The sequence below is a fragment of the Lemur catta genome, chromosome 15 (genome assembly GCF_020740605.2).
Source record: "Lemur catta isolate mLemCat1 chromosome 15, mLemCat1.pri, whole genome shotgun sequence".
In the NCBI taxonomy this organism is placed as follows: Eukaryota; Metazoa; Chordata; class Mammalia; order Primates; family Lemuridae; genus Lemur; species Lemur catta.
The window spans coordinates 27,390,467-27,408,329 of NC_059142.1; the positions used below are offsets into that span (position 1 = coordinate 27,390,467).

The window sequence follows — 17,863 nt, forward strand, 5'->3', positions numbered from 1 at the left end:
AAGATACGCATTCCAATTATGGTCAGAAACAATTGTTCCAAGAGCAAACTACCAAGGTTCCTAAAATCATGAATTTCACTGCACATTAAAATAAAAATGACTGTGGTTCTACAGACACACCATTCTACGCCTTAAATTATTCCCTAATCGAAATGTAAGCATTTCATCAAAATTAACCACACCTATTTAAACTAAGTTGGCAGTGAAGAAAATCCTGAAAATTATGATATATCTCGAACTTGGAAGCTATTCCCAGGCTAGACTGCAGCATAATTCCAGGCAATACCTTGTACAAACAGTGCAGCTAAGCACACAGCATATTCCAGTATCATTACTTTTTCTTTGCAAACGAAAATAACCATGGGAAGCACCCATTCAATTCAACAACACATTCCATGCCTGCATTTATGGATCAAAGGGCAAAGAAAAGGGTGGGGAGATTTTTAATTAAAGACCCAAAGAATCCAGGAATACAATGGAATGTGTCAATTGTCATACAGATACTCAATTTGCCAAAAAATTGAGAATTGCAGGCAACATTTTACACATAGCCTAGGATTTCTTCAGAATCTGCAATTCTAGCAATGTCTTGCTCAAATAGGCACCCATCTGCTGATTGCTATCAGTCTAAACATCTAAAAAAGAAAAAAACCTTCATAACTTAAAATATTTTCATTTGCTGCAGTTCCAAGCCTTGATGACACAACCTTCCATTGGCCAATGTAGTTAAGGAGTATAAAAATAAACTCATTTACAGTTCACCTTTTGAAGCTTCACAAGCTAACTCTATACTCATAACCAAGTTCCTCTTTTGCCCCCCGACCCCCAGTTTTCCTCCTAAATTGTTTTAGAAAATTTTCTGCTACTTAGTGAACTGGCAGAGGCTCAGAGGTGAAAGACCCAAGATGCCAATTAAAATAATCCTTATTAATTTTTAAAAAGGGAGAAGATAATGTGAAGTCAGGAGATACCTTGGAAGAGGTTGCTGATTTGGGCTCTTTGTGCAATTAATTATTATCAGCTGGAGCATACAGTCATACCGGCTAAGCTTAAGTTTAGGCATGACACAGTACTCCAAAAAACATAACTAAACTTTTCCAGTATATTTGCAAAGTTGCTTTCTACCCAAAATCTTCATTATGTGAGAAGGAAATGGCTTCACTAAAGTATTGGAAAAAACTCTGAATCACTTAGCAATCAGACCTGTATTAACTCTGTCTTCAATTAGCTACAAGGTTGGATTCCGATCTTTGGGATCACTATCATTAAATTCTTGTCTCCTCTTTAACAGAAATGAAAAACTATTACTCAAACCATCATTGGTCAACAAATAGGATTTACCAGTGGGCTATACATCTGCCATGTAGAATAAACAGCAGCTGTACCTGCTTCTCTTGTGTATGGTTTACAAACATTTGCCTGCAGGAAGATATTTCAGACTCACTTTAGTGTGAGGACAAGTCCATGTTTTTCCCTGTACACTCAACAATACCCTAACCCTCCATATTCATTTGCCAGCCCACTTTAACAGAGATAAGCACAGCAATTAAACTTGGATTGATCATAAAAATAACTTCTCCATGTCCATGCTGTCACTTAGCATTTTTTAACCTTTTGTAAGATAGTGTTTTTACTGTCAAGGTCTATTCCATTACATCAGATGCGTTATTTGAAAACTATAAATGACTGAAAAAACTGCATTATTTAATTCATTTTGTGGGTAAAGATTTATCATTCTTTACATTTCAAGCCTTAAAGGTAAAGAATTCCTTGCTAGTGCAAGCCAATGTGATAATACCTGTAAAGAAATATGAAATTACGTTACTCATATCCTGAATATTAAACCTTTTTATTAACAAGAATCCTTTATGTATACCAATGAGAGAATGTAAATAAAATTGCCTTCAATGGTAAAGAGTCCAATAGGTCACTAGTATTAGTGTCATGTCATACCGTTATGAAATTAGCCCTTCAGAAAATTGAGCTGAGACAGGCTTCTTTAAGGGGATATTTGAAAAGAAAGCAAATTAATATGAATAAATTCTTTCAGCTAAAGTAAAAACCAGGATTGATGAACCAGGAAAAGTAGAAGCTCTGAAAAGACTTAATTCAGTGAAACCTTCCAATGGTCACCTGCCTAGGCTGGCCATTGGCATGCTGCCAGATAAGACAGTATGTTGCCTCCAGGATAAGGAACTGTGGGGAAGAACTCTAGAACCTACTAAAGGGAAGCTAGTTACAGACCAAATAACCCTGCAGTCTCCGAACAGGTGCGCTCTATCCCGAGGGCTCTGTTTAATTCCACGCAATCCTGAGATGATACATCAATCCCACAACTACCTGCCAGACTCCAGAAGACCTCAAGATAACCTCTGATAACTCCTTCCCACCTTCTAGAACCAAAGGGGAGGAGATGGGGTTAACAGCCACATCACTCCCAGAGAAATCAAGAAAGGGGAAAAAAAGGCGAGTTCCCCTAGGGGCCTTAACCTCACGCACTGACACTGACATTGCCCTGAGAAATGCATTCCCCCATTCTACCCTCTTTCTGTTCCTTCAGTGACCTTCTGTCCCTACTGCCTCGGGGAAAGCAGGAGACAAGCCCCCGCCGTTCCCCCCACCCCTCACCCCCGGGGAAGGTGCCTTTCTCCGTGGAGAGCCGCAGAGGGAAGAAAAAAGGTTGCTCCTCCCCAACCCACCCGCCCCACAACTCCTGGGTGCTGACACGATGGGGGAAATAGGAGAGCAATGGAAGGTGACAGCCCTGCATTGGCCCAGGGGGTGATGAGAATCCTTACTCTGAGAGAAACACTGAAGAATCCTCCCTCCCACACCCCTACCCAAATGAATGAAGTGAATAAAATGGGGAGGGGTGAATTAGTACGCCCAATTCTTGGCCATCCAGGAAGCAAGACAGAGAGGCCTCCGGACCCAGGCCTGGCCTCACAGCCCTCAGCCCTTTGCACTCCGACGCCCGTCCTTTCCATACAAACCACATCACTTAACCCTTTAAACTAAGATAGGCGCCCCCTCCTCCATCTACCCCAAACACGGACATACGTTCCCCACCCCCCGCCACAGACCGTGGCCTGCCCGGGCCCAGACTCTAGCTTCTTTTATCCGTCCTACACCCTCTCCACAGCCCTCACCAGCCCGGGCCCGGCCGCACCTGGAGATGCTCCTGAAAACGAATTGGCAGAATCTGGGCCATGGCGCTGTCGGGGGGTATGGTCTCCTCCTGTCACTGGGGCTGCGGGGCAATTGCTGCCCGGACTCTCCAAGGGAGAGGAGGAGAAGGGGAGGGGGGAGGCTGGGCTCAGCAGGATTCTCTCCGGGGACGCAGGAAACTGGCAGGCGGACGAAAGAGCTCGGGTCGGGGGCGGAGGCTCCAGGGGCCGGGAGAGCCGCAATGGCGGAACCGGGCGCAGCGCAGACTCCGGAAACGGCTGAGCCCTGCGGAAGGATCCCGGGGACAGAACTCCGCCCTGTCGCCTCACGCCCGCCGCCTTATGTACCCTTCCACGGAGTGCCGCGCCGCGGCAGGGCGCAGGAATTCGGGGCGCAGTGCGCGGACAGCCTGGCTTGCTGATGCGGCACGAGGCAAAATCGAGAAACTGAAGGGACTACTTTTTTAGACTCATCACTTTCCCCAGTCTCCAGCTTTTTCCTCCCTCCCCCACTTTTTTTTTTTTTTTTGCATTTTGCCACATCATGCGACTCTGAGCGACTCGCGTCATTTCCGTAGGCGCTTTAGGTCCCACCCACGTACTTCCAGGTGCACGTGATGCTCATAAGGAAGGGTCGGCTGGTTGCTGCCAGAATGGAGAGCGGGTTCCGAGGAAATGAGGCGTTTCCTGGGATTGAGGTGGCTGTTGGGCCACCTTGAGGCATGGCGGGTGCTGCTCCCTTCCCCTGCGGCCCCTGCCTGTTTCGACTGAGCCCTTTACGAAGAGGACGTGGCGTGGGCAGATGGGCCCAGCCTCCCGCCCTCTCCGTGACTCAGGGAAACGGCCCCGCTGCAGAGCGCTCCCTTGGCAGCTGGCTGCAGCACTCCTCCCCCGCCTGGTTTCATGCAGTGGGTGGTTTCTTATATCCCTGGGAGGGGGGAATGAAATGGGGTTGAAAATTCTCCCTGCCCTTACACACGCCCTTCTGACGGTTAGAGAACCCGACGCGCGGATTCCAAGTAGAACCAGCATTCTCTTCGGGTGTTGTTAAAAAATTAGCTCAAAGGAGAGTGAAGGCCATTTATCAGGTATTTCAAGCTGGCCTTACGGTAGCTTTTCTTAACGTTTCTGCGGACATTTTGGCAGACATGTATCGGCCTAGCTTAGTAATGTGCCTGATGAAGAATTTGAGTATCATAAATAACGTTAAGTGATTGGACCAAAATTGTAGCAGGAGGATTTTTTTTTTTTAGTCACATCAAATTTATGAGTCTCAAATATTTCCATAAGGATGGTTGGCAAAACATAAAGGTTGTTGGAGGAAAGGGATTAATTAACTGTTAAGCTGTGTATTTCAGTGGGGACCACCTCAACGTTGCCTGTAGGTTAACAGTGTAGGCTATGGCGCTTCAAAGCTGGAGCATCGTATCTTCTAACAGCATTAAGGTATCTACGGCATTCATTATCAATTAATAACCTTCCCAGTACTTTCTTGCTAAAGTATAAGATGTAATAATATTTCATAATAGCACCAATGAAGGATGAAAGAATTTGGTTCTGTACCTTTCTTTCATCTTTATAAGAGATGTGATTTTTTTCCCCCAAGAAAGATTTCCAGAAAAAAATCTCAAGTCCACGATAATTATTTTTGGTGCCCTTTTCAGCTGAAGAACACAAAACCCTATTGGGTATATAATAATTTTGTATATTAAGCAGTTTTGCTCAGAGTGAGAAGACTGCTTAATCATTTTAGTCGCTTGTGGTGTTTTTCCCAAAATATTTACTATATCTCATATACTGAGGATGAGAGAAGAATCTGGCAGGAAAGGGAAAGGGCAGAGACTTCTACAAAGAAAAGCCTTGCCACCATTTTCTAAGAGTGAATATTTATGCTTCATTTTGCATTGTTATGCCAAATATTTGAAGATGCTTTGTGTTCTGCAACATTTGAAATGACCTTTCTAATATCAGTCTAATAGTAGCTGCTTTAAGTCCTTTTTGGAAATACACAAATTGTAAATTAAAATTTTAAGGAAGTTACTGTTTTTTTATTGTAGTAATGCAGTAGCTTAATCAGGTTACATTTTCAATCTCAGAATCTGGGATACAAGCAAGAGCTATATCATGAATGGGCTACTGAACTTTAATTTACTAATAAGTATCTTGCATTTTCATATAGACCCTGTAACTCTAAGTACATTTAGAATACCCAAAGCAATTGATTTTTAACTTAGATATTTGATGTGCAATAAATATCTAACCAAAAAGTGCACTCAGGTTCGGTTTAAAGTGACTGCTGTGTCATCACACACAGAAATCCAATGAATGCATTGTTTTGAGAAATCATTTAAGGAGAAGAAAAATAGATTATAATATTCTGGATTCTCATCACTGCCCCTTCAAATCAATTAATCTAAAATTTTTCAAGAGAAAAAAAGTCCAAATTAACATTAAAAAAACTAAAAACCTACCTATACCTTTTTGAAGATCTATAATTTGGGTGGGATAATAAGAGATGTTTTTTGTGGGAGTATGCTGTTCTTGCTAACGGTGGAGAGGCAGAAGAAAGGTTGTTAAATCCCTGGTTTAGAAACCCCAAGGGCTTAGGCCCTGTTAAGTTACTTAAGTAGTACCTGAATTTCATTATTTTCAGGCATTACCTTAAATTAGAGGGGAGAATAGATAATGTAATAAACCAGAAAACAAATCCTGCATTCCAGAATGTTTTTTGCTATGATATAATAATCTAAAAATCTAATCAAATAATCCAGTAGTTTTAATAGGACTGCTATGAATGAATCATTCTGGCTTTTGGTTTCATAAAATGTTTCATCAAGGCAGCCACGTTAATAAAATAAATGGCCAAGTTCTTTCAGTTTCAAACTATTTTTGTCAGAATGTTCATCAACAGTAGGTCCTTGTCATGAGTCACGGTAAGTGTGATTAGCAGAAACTACATTGCTTGATCTGTTATTTTGAGGAGTGCCACTTTCTCAAAACCTTATTCAAGAAACCTGTATTGTGCCACTAATTTTATGCCAGGAACTAAGACTACCCCCAGTGGAATGACACCTCAAAAAAACCCTTTCACTGTAGGATTCCTCTGCAGCTGTTCATCTTCAAGCAGCCATCGCACTAAGGTCCCTGACTTTTAAAAACTTGATCTTTTAAAAACAGCTTGAATTAGCTGCATTGCAAAAGTCACAAAGCAAAGGCATTTCTCAGATATTCAGAGATTAATTTTAAATCAGAACTTTAAAACTAATCCATTGTACCACATATTTACAATTCAGATTTTAACAAAGCCATGAAAGACATATTTTACTATTACCTAAGTAAGATACCTGGTTTTGCCATTTAAACAACTTTAAAACATCTCAGCCCCCTAAGGCCACTGACACAAATCCCAGTGATACTAGACTGACTAGATCTTTATGCTTTCATGCAAGATAAAGAACAGCAAAAAGATAAAGACCTGGATATCAAATGCCAGTAAAAAAAAATGCCCCAGGCCGGGCGTGGTGGCTCACGCCTGTAATCCTAGCACTCTGGGAGGCCGAGGTGGGTGGATCGCTCGAGGTCAGGAGTTCGAGACCAGCCTGAGCAAGAGTGAGACCCCGTCTCTACCAAAAAAAAAATAGAAAGAAATGATTTGGACAGCTAAAAATCTATATAGAAAAAATTAGCCGGGCATGGTGGCGCATGCCTGTAGTCCCAGCTACTCGGGAGGCTGAGGCAGTAGGATCGCTTAAGCCCAGGAGTTTGAGGTTGCTGTGACCTAGGCTGATGCCATGTCACTCACTCTAGCCCGGGCAACAAAGCGAGACTCTGTCTCAAAAAAAAAAAAAAAAAAAATGCCCTGTATAAGGCACTGACTATAAGCAAGGCTTCCCCTCAAAAATGAAAAATGAAGGAAACATTTTCAAAGCAAGAAAAGAAAAAAATTAATGGCCATTTTATTTCAGTATGAAATGGACCTGAGCTTATACTCTTGACATCATTCACTAGTCAGGTTTGTATTAAACCTTTATATATTTATATAGACAAGTTTTGTGAGGTATCATGGATGGCAAGAGCTATAGTTAGAGCTATAGTTAGTCTTTACCCTGTATCAGCATTGAGCATATTTCAAGTGAAAAGGCAAAACCAGCCCTGTAGGGATCCAACCTGGAATGTAGTCACATTATATAGGCCCCTCCCATGTTTTCTAAAGGTTAAATCAGATCCCCGCAGAGGAATGGAGTGGTTCATGACATTACCTTAAAAAGTCATCTCACGAAAGTTGGTTTAAATATAGCAATTCACAGAACATAGGGGACATAAAAACCCAGAAGCATTTTAACTCTGATGATCAATAGAGAGTTAGATGCCAAGTAATACTCTCACATGCAAAAACAAGTCACAAGAAGCTCTATAGCTCACAAGATCTATAAAATCTTACATCAATGAGGGTGAGAGTGTGGAAACAGCTGTTAAGGGCTTTTTTTTTCCTATTTCTAAATAAGTAAAACTCTGTTTTCACCCCCCAGAGTTATTAATGTCACTGGTTCAAAGTAAAGCATGACCCACAAACATTTTCCCTTAGCAATTTTGATCTTTTGTCATACTCTAGGGATAGTTCTGCCAGTAGCAATGCACATCTGCAGCCTTGTTAATGGTAGTAAACTCTCACTTCCTCAGAATAGTTAAGGACTGAGACTTGGTAAACAAAGTTTTGATTAACTCAATAACAAAGTTTCAAGAAATTATAATCTAATGTTCTTCAACAAACATTTTTCAGTACCTACAATATAAAATTAAATAATCAATGGTAAATTCTTTGTAAAGTCTTTTTGAAAAAATTGATACAGGCAAAGCAATTCTGAATCTTGAAGCCCTCAGGTTCATCACGGTAAACAGTTTTTATATAGTACGCCTGCAAATGCAGCCTGAGCTGAATATGTACTAAACCTAGGACACACTAGGATTTACTTTGTTTAAAACGCCTTATCTTCCAGCCTGAGCAAGAGCCAGACCCTGTCTCTACTAAAAAATAGAAAGAAAATAACCGGACAACTAAAAATATATAGAAGAAATTAGCCAGGCATGGTGGCACATGCCTGTAGTCCCAGCTACTCGGGAGGCTGAGGCAGTAGGATGGCTTGAGCCCAGGAGTTTGAGGTTGCTGTGAGCTAGGCTGATGCCACGGCACTACTCTAACCTGGGCAACAGAGTGAGACTCTGTCTCAAAAAAACAAAACAAAACAAAAACGCCTTATCTTATCCTGTCATGGCTGTTAAAAATATATTATTATATAAAACGAACCAAACATCTGGTTATTTCCTTTTCCTGGTTGCTCATATTCCAAATAACTTTGAGTTTATGGTTCTATGTATAGAACCATACAACTATTATTCATTCTATAATACTCCAGTGATGAAAAATATATAGCATTCATATGAGCCTATCTCATATTTATTGACTTAAATTTTATGTTTCTTTTCTGAGCCAGACCCATTAACACCAAGAAAAGTTCTCTAGGTTAGTTCCACTGGCCACTGATCACTTGGGATCAGTAGTTCCAAATACAGTAGTCCCTCCTTATTTACTGGGAATATGTTCCAAGACCCCCAGCAAATGCCCAAAACCGCAGCTAGAACAGAACCTTATACAGTATATACCTCTGATAATGTTTAACATAAATTAGGTACTGTAAGAGACTAAATAATAATGAAACAATTATAACAACTCACTGTAATAAAAGTTACATGAATGTGGTCTTGCTCTGTCAAAATATCATACTGTAGTCACCTACTTTTGGACCACAGTTGAACACAGGTAACTGAAACTGCAGATGAGGGACTACTGTACAAAGCTTTCTACATGGTGAAAATAAAAACTAACCTGATAAAGACAGCTCTTACGATCCCTATATTTTAGTTACTGTCTAGCTGAGCCACCAGATCAGATGTGGAAATGAGATTAAAATTCCATTTTTTTTAAAGGGCACTAAATGAAGTAGCAGACTAGCACACAATGGCACACTATAAAAGGAAAATCCCAGCCCAAGCTGACTTTCAAATATTTCTTCCTCCAAGAGTAAGTAGCACTCAAATCATTCTTCATTTGACCTACTTAGTGTTAACCCAAGATACAGACCACACACTGCAAAACACCCTTCAAAACCCACTTCTTGAGGTGACACTGATAATCTTTGCATTGTTTAACTCTGGTTCCTCTCCCCAATCACACAAATTCTCAGTTTTTGTTTCAGTCCAAGTCCTACTCTTCCTTGAAAACTCAGCTTAAAATCCATTTACCTTATTACTCCAGCTATTATAGCATTTGTTGACTGCACCACCCATTTAATTTGAAGCCTCAGCTAACTTATGCTGTTAGTAATGGAGTTAGCACAGCAATCATTCATAAATACATCCCATATGCAAAGCTCCATACTGGGTGCTGGGCTGTATTTTAGGTTAACTCATCTAATTTCCTTTATTTTGGCTGAGAATCAAGTAATAATATTATTAGGTCAGAAAAATATGGATATTTTATCTGGACAAGTAATGTGACTAATTTTCTTTGAAAAATCTTTAACAGTTTCATAAGGGAATTTTATATTATTTATATAATATTTATTTTAGGTTTAAAGGAACAGGTAACAAATCATAGGATTATTCTGAAAATCTTTGGGAAAATAAATATTAAAATTAAGATTTATTGATTTCTGATATTATGCTCAGTCCCATCATCTCTGCTATGAAGAAAAGAAAAAGTAAAAACCAGAAAAATCTGACATTTCATTAAATTAAGACCTTTTCTTGAAATGAAATGTTCCTTTAAATTAGAATAGGAATGTGAAAAGCAGCTTTTCTGGATTCAAGTACAAGTGGTAAAAAACTGAAATCAAAACAATAATACTGTCATCCCTTAGTATCAGCAGGGGTTTGGTTCCAGGGCACCATCCCCAGTACCAAAATCTGGCAGATGCTCAAGTCCCTTACATAATATGGGTGGTATTTGCATATAACCTACGTATATCCTCCTGTATAGTTTAAACACCTCTAGATTACTTATAATAACTAATACAATGTAAATGATATGTAAATAGTTGTTATACTGTTTTGTTTATTATTTGCATTATTTTTTATTGGGTTTTCTTTGGCATATTTTCAATCCAATCTGCAGCTAGTTCAGTCTGCAGGTACAGAACCCCAGATATGGAGGGCTGACTGGATTTCCTGACATGAAAAATATTAATATATGAAATTTGAATTTCATTCTCCATGCAGTTTTATTAGAGCACAGTGATATTTGTTTATGTATTACCTGTTATTGCCTTCATACTATAATAGCACAGTAGTTGCAACAGAGGCTGTATGGCCAAAAAGCCTAAAATATTTACTATCTGACCTTATCAAATTCAAATCAGGTAATTTTATTACTTCCTATAGATAGTTTGAACATATTGAAAAATCATTAAATATCTAAATATGCAAATTAAGATAATGAGGCACCTTTTGTCTATAATTAAAATATTTATGAGGGACCATAAGGGTGTAGTAAGATTGGCACTTTCCTACATTGCTTGTAGGAATATGAACTGGTTCGTCTATTCTGCAAAGCAGTTAAAAAGCATGTATCAGGAGCCTCAAAAATCACTTTTACTTGCTGTACAGAATTTGACTATAAGAACATATCACAATTTATTAAATCTTTTCCTTATTGATAGCTATATATATGTGTACTGTTTTCAAATTTTTACTATTAGAAACAATGGTATATTTAACATTTTAATGAATGATGTAATATATTTAACATTTTTATGTATTATGTAATAGTATCAGCAACTGATGCTAAATCTACAGAAGTCAAATTTTATGAGGAACAGAATATTTTATAGAATCTCAAAGAGTTTCTAGGATTTAAAGCTAGAGATGAATTTACTAGGTCACAGGTTGTACACAGCTCTAACTTTACTAGATACTGCCAAAATGTTCTCTAAGAGCAATTTATTCTCCTACAGCAACACTTTTCAGGCATATTAACTGTTGCCAATCTGGTAGGAATGAATGGCATTTTACTGTTATTTTCATCTGCATCTCCCTAATTATTACTAGTAAGGTTCATTATCTTTCCTTATTTATCAACCATTACTGTTTCCTCTTTTATGAAATGACTGACCATGTCCTTTGCCCACTTTTCTGTTACAACACTTGTCATAGTTTCTTTTTGCTCTGTTTCGTTTAGTAATTTGAAGGTGAATTCCCATTCCTTGAAGAACAAACTCCTCCATAACCACCACCTTTCCTCCAAGGTTATTTCCACTTTATTCCCTCAACTAGATCCAGCATTCCCTTGATGCTATTTTTCTCACAACCCTCTCAATGAAAATTGAAAAATGGAAATTATTTTTATCAATACCATTGTCACAATTATCTCAAAGCTGTAACGATGTCCTTCCCTTCTAACAAATCCATATATCCCACAAAATAATTCCAAATTCCACAGGTTGGCTTTCAAAGCTTTCCATAATCTTACCCAACCAACATTTTCAGCCTACTACTACTCTCCTATATATATTCTATGCATCAAGTAAACTGGACTGTTTGCCACCCATATCAAACACCCCCTGGGACTTTCTAATTCTCTCTCGTGATCCATGCTCTTCCTAGTCCCCATCTGTTTATCAAAAATTCATCCTTCAAGGAAAGTTCTTCCTTACAATATAATACCAACAAATAAATATAGAAAAGAATTAAGGCCGGGCACAGTGGCTCACGCCTGTAATCCTAGCACTTTGGGAGGCCGAGGCAGAAGGATTGTTTGAGCTCAGGAGTTCAAGACCAGCCTGAGCAAGAGCGAGACCCCATTTCTACTAAAAATAGAAAGAAATTATATGAACAGCTAAAAATATATATAGAAAAATTAGCCGGGCATGGTGGCGCATGCCTGTAGTCCCAGCTACTCAGGAGGCTGAGGCAGGAGGATTGCTTAAGCCCAGGAGTTTGAGGTTGCTGTGAGCTAGGCTGACGCCACAGCACTCTAGCCCAGGCAACAGAGTGAGACTCTGTCTCAAAAAAAAAAAAAAAGAAAAGAAAAGAAAAGAAAAGAATTAAGAAAAAAATCACCATTTTGTAACCGTAAGAATAAAACTGATTCAAGTAAGAATCAATTGATGATAAATCCAGATGGTCATATTTTGAGGAATGTTTTACATCATTTCAAAGTATCTCCCCTCAAATTACTTATGAATTATAAGAAGAAGTTGAAGAAATAAAAACACTCTAACCAAGTAACCAAAATCAAAATAACCAATAAGGGACAAATGCCATGTACCGCCAGATGTGACATCCAAGAAAGACACTGTATCACTTATGCAGTATATTATAGTCAAAAATGCATGACCAAGAGGAAACATTAGAGAAACCCAAATTGAGAACATTCTATAAAATAACTAGCCTATATTATTAAAAAATGTTAATGCTGTGAAAAAGAAAGACAGAAGACCTTTTCTAGATTTAAGAGATTAAACACAATATATAATCCTCGACTGAATCCCAAACTGGAGAAAAATTCTATAAAGGATGTTATTGAAACAACTGATAAAATGTGACTATGGACCATAGATCTAGAATATATGTTTAGTAAATATTTACTGAATTAAGGGAGCTTTCATTCCAAGAATCCACACAGCCCCTCACACCACATCTAAGGAAATGCCCTGATACATATACCTGAGAAGAGAAACTGACAGGACTAAATGATTATGTGTCTGTAGCACTAAAGATAAAAATGAACAAATTAAAATGCTGGAAAGGTAAAGAAAAACCATTACCACTCACCTCACTTCATGGACAAAGACATGGATTTGGGTCCTCATGAGCTTTTTCAATAAAGGCTTCAAGTTTCTAATATTGAACATAAGACCGTTTAGATTCCAAAGGAAATAACTAGAAAAGAGTTAGTTGCCTATAAAAAATTTAAATTCTTAATTTTCATACAAAATATCTGAAAACACACATTATACTGTCTTTTGAGTTTAATGACACTAATAGCTTTATTTAACAAACATTGAGTGACTACTATGTGCAAAGCACTATGCTAGGTGCCATGAAAGATACAAAGATGAAAAAGACATAGTCCCTGCCCACAAGGAGCGTATAATCTAGTGAAGAGACAGACAAATACACAAATAACTAGAATACAAGGCAGTAAACAGGAGTGGGCAAGTGCTGAGTGTGGCCTGAGTGTGATACTAGCTAGCCTCAAAGTTCCAATTTGAAACACTGGTGAAATAGTGTTGACTGCTTTGAAAATCTCATCTCAAGATCGACATAATGGATGTTTACATGGTCCTACCCAAGCAGCTGGAGGCAGTAGAGTAGGCCAGGTGGAAGGGTTGTTTGAAAGCACTGTCACACCTACATACATGGTGCTGATATAAGTATGTAGGCACAGCTAAAAAAGAACGAATATATATATATATATATATACACACACACATACATATATATATATATCATCTGTCCTTTGGTTAATGGCTATAGCTAATGTTTTAAACAATATACTTTTATATAAAAATGAATTTGTATAATCCCAGAAAAATCAATTTAAGGATTAATATTAATTCAAGAAAGAATCCTGCCATAGGCAATTTTATTTACTAATTGATTCTCTTCTCTAAATATCTATAAAGCTCTGTAACAATTAAACAGTTAGACATCTAAGTATTGCTGAGTAAAACCTCTTATGTTCAGCCTTCTGAAGGAAATGGTCACATACCTGATATAACACTATTCTAATAGCAACAAGAAGGCCTTAAAGAGATTTAAGGAAAATAATTTTTAATACTTCAATGCAAATGGAATATACGCTGATTAAATACAAGTCAATGTTCTTTGAAAATATCTCAATGACAGCGTTTGATACCAGTTAAGGCCAGCAGAATTGAAGTGAGGAAAACGTTACAGGCATTGTCTTTCATTGGTTTCATGTATGCCTATGACTATGGCAACCCAATCTTTTCTTTGAAAATTCCACTTATTAGTATTGACGAGCTTTGATTTATAAGCTTTGATTTGCTTTTAGCCCATAGGCTAATAATAGCTGCTGACCACTTCCTCTTGGTAGTGTTGTCGGAAATAACTGGCAAAGTAGAAACACATCTCCTGGCTGCTTTTCCTACTTCCTGAATTGGAGGGTTCACAGCTTAGCCTGTTTCCTTCAGTGTGTCACTGTGGTCCTGGGTCCTCTGCTGCTTTCTCTCAAGGAAACGAGCCCGTGCATCCGATATGGATTTGTCATCATTTCTTCTTTGCATTTTCTTTAGGACTTCTTTTGATATTCCATCTGAAAACATTACAAATTAATCCAATAAAACTTTGGGTTTGAGATTCAATGCTACAAATGGTAACACTTCTTAGAGAAAGAGATGCCCAAATTTTTCAATGTTAAGAAAAGAAAAAGAATAAGGAGAGAATTAAATTTTGCCCTTTTGAAAAAAGGTATAGCCTACGGTTAAAAAATTAAGAGCACTGAGGCCAGTGATTCAGAAAAATGGACCCTAATTCCAGCATGTGGCACAGTGTTATAACACTGCAACAAAACACCTAGTGGCTAACATTTCTAAAGACTCTTCTATAATTTCCTGAGCAAAATTCTTCACCGTTCTATTTCCAGTGATGTTAAGTAAGGAAAATACAATATTCTCCATCATTCAACTTCAATAAGCTTTACTGAAAAGCTTTTGGTGTACGTGAGCTTATAACTAAGCTTTCTGTCCTAGTTCAGTACCACAATTGTTTATGCCTCCCAACCAGGGACCTAATATTTCATGGAAAAATCCCCTTGGAAAAAAGGAGTTTCTGAGGTAGTAATTCACAAAATTTTATAAACAAAAATAGCAAAGCACTGCTGGGAAGTAGTATGCACAGTGGTTAATAATAGAACAAATGATTCACTCACCCTTTAGCTGCTTTACATTTTCCTTATTTGTCCATCTCCTCCTTGCATCTTCTCTCACTTCACGTCGAGCCACACTGCTCAAATCATGTGCATTAAATTCATGCAACTTGGGTAACAAGTCTCTCACCCATTCATAACGAATTGGACACACAATTCTTGCGTAGACTTTGGTGGTAACCAATACCTCATGAAAAATGATCCATTCAAGTTTGGTTTCCTGTTCATGAAGCTATACAAAAGAATTCATTTAAGGATGATAATTCAATAACCTGCCCTATTCCACATTAGACCAGCTAAATAATAGCCCAAATCTTTCTGAATGAATTCCTATCTTCTTCAAACAGGAGGAATGGGCAACCAATACCCTTATGTATATATATATATGTATGTATGTATGTGTGTGTGTGTGTGTGTGTGTGTGTGTGTATATATATATATATATATATGTAAATTTAACCTCAAAGCAAAAAGAAGACATTCATGTATTACTTATTTTTACACCTTTACAAATGTCTTCCCTTTATTAAAAATAAAGTACTTACTGCTGAGGAAGGATGAATGTGAACTGGGCTTCCACGCCCATCCATTGTGCAAAATGTTCTCCCGACAGATCTATAAACAGAAAAACAAAATGCTGAAGACCAGAAGTAAGACAATGCAGTAAGTAGAAAATTAAGTTCAACAATACACAATTATATACACTCTTTGTATATTCTACTAGAGTGTTATAGGCAGAGGTTTAAGTTTATTCAACTGTCACTATAATCTGTCTACTAATTCATCTTAAATTAATGATATAATTTAAATAGTCACTGCAATTAAGTATAAGCATTTCTGGTCAATAAGTAATAATATTAACAATAATGTTGTGTTTGTGCTTTAGAGTTTCCAAAATGCTTTCATAACAAAGCCTCAAAACAACTGAGAACTTTGAGAGCCAGGGCACTTTATTAAAAGAGGGTCAAAACTGAGACTCAGATAAATTAGCTAGCCTTCTCAAGATCACAGAGCTAAGGCATAGTGAAACCAAGTCCTAAACATAGTTCTTCTGACTTAAGTATAGTTTCCTTATATTATGCTATATCTCTTTTTAAAGGTATAAGTTATTTTTTGCTATTCTAAAATCTGATAATTAGAAAATTTCACCTATCATTTTTCTAATTCATGCTCTTAATTTCAAATTCTTATCCTCTTCTACACTTCCCTACATAAATGTCATTCCAAAAAACTTGTCAAAATAATAGCCCTAGTTCAACTGTCACCATAGCTGATTTCCTATAGTACTTTGTAAATATTCTTAGTGTAGCCCAGATCAGACTGCATTCTAATTATTCATTTACATATCTGTGTCCTTCACTAGACATAAATATCAACAAGAGTTCAGAACTCACATGTTACTCCACGTTTCTATCTTCAGTACCTGCCCAGTGTTTGGCACATAGCAGGTAACCAAGATATACCATATTTTTAAAATTCTAAAACAATCTAAATTTATAGAAAAGTTGCAAGTACAGTACAAAAATCTTTTTTTACCAGAACCATTTGTGAGTAAGCTACCAACCTGATGCCACATCATTCCCTAAATACTTGAGTGTGCATTTCCTACAATCAAGGATATTCTCTTACATAGCCATAATATAACCATCAAAATCGGGAAATTAACACTGATACATTATTAACATGTAATCCTAAGACCAAAGTGAAGTTCCACCAAATGTCCCAATAATATCCTTTATAGCAAAAGGATCCAGTTCAGAATCATGCAGTGCCTTTACTTTTCATGTCCCTTTAGTCTCATACATTCTAGAATTCTTCCTCCGTCTTTCTTTGACTTTTATGATCTTGATACCTTTAAAGATTATAGGCTAGTTATTTTGTAATATGTCCCTCAATTTGAGTTTGTCTGTTTCAAGATGATTAGATTCAGGTTATGCATCTTTGGCAGGAATATCCCAGAATGTTATGTTTTCCTCTTTGTATTTTATCAGGAAGAACATGATTTCAATTTGTTTCATTACTGATGATGTTCACTTTGTTTGATTTAGGTAGGATCTGCCAGGGTTCTCCACTGTAAAGTTACTTTTTTCCTTTGTAATAAACAAGAATTTTGTGGAGAGGAGCTTAACTATGTAAATAATTCTATTTTTCATTAAGCTTTTAATTTACTCACATGTTTATCTGTATCACTATAGATCCATGATTTCACCTTTTATTGAGTTACAATCCTTTACTATTATTTATTTTGATGCTTAAAATGTCCCTTGTTTGATCATTTGGGGCCTCTTCAAGTTGGTTTCTAGGTACTTCTGACATGGCCTCAACCTTCATCAATCACTTCTTTGCTTGTTCACAAAAATAAGATGTTCAAAGTTCATCTTGCACTTTCCTAGCCCCATTTCTCCAAAGAGCCTTGATTCCTTTAAGTGGTAGATGGTTGTCCCAAGTCAAGACCTGGGCATTAAGTGTATTCATTGCTACTATGGGCTTTTTTTTTTTTTTTTTTTGAGACAGAGTCTTGCTCTGTTACCCAGGCTAAAGTGCCATGCCATCAGCTTAGCTCACAGCAACCTCAAACTCCTGGGCTCAAGAGATCCTCCTGCCTCAGCCTCCCCAGTAGCTGGGACTACAGGCATGCACCACCATGCCTGGCTATTCATTACTATTATTGGCATCGCTGCTGCCAGTCCCTCTCAGAGCTAGGTTATATATGTATGTATGTTACAGACATACAACACGTTATATATAT

The 17,863-nt window shown here is 37.8% G+C and overlaps 2 protein-coding genes across 3 annotated transcripts in view; both read right to left on the reverse strand.

The window, feature by feature from the left end:
• CLTC (clathrin heavy chain) overlaps positions 1–3,667 on the reverse strand; it is a 67,659-nt gene extending 63,992 nt beyond the window's left edge. The window contains exon 1 of one of the 2 annotated variants that reach the window (XM_045525628.1): positions 3,170–3,667. In XM_045525628.1, coding sequence (XP_045381584.1) covers positions 3,170–3,211 — 42 coding nt within the window. In that variant the 5' untranslated portion in view covers positions 3,212–3,667. The remainder of the gene's footprint in view (positions 1–3,169) is intronic. The other variant, XM_045525629.1, reaches the window with a different exon arrangement.
• Positions 3,668–13,184: 9,517 nt separating this feature from the next.
• Positions 13,185–17,863, reverse strand: part of DHX40 (DEAH-box helicase 40) — a 40,804-nt gene continuing 36,125 nt past the window's right edge. Inside the window, exons 16-18 of the mRNA XM_045525630.1 lie at positions 15,660–15,729; positions 15,118–15,346; positions 13,185–14,502 (exon numbers count right to left, since the gene is read on the reverse strand). Of these exons, the coding sequence (XP_045381586.1) occupies positions 14,363–14,502; positions 15,118–15,346; positions 15,660–15,729 (439 nt within the window). The 3' untranslated portion in view covers positions 13,185–14,362. The remainder of the gene's footprint in view (positions 14,503–15,117; positions 15,347–15,659; positions 15,730–17,863) is intronic.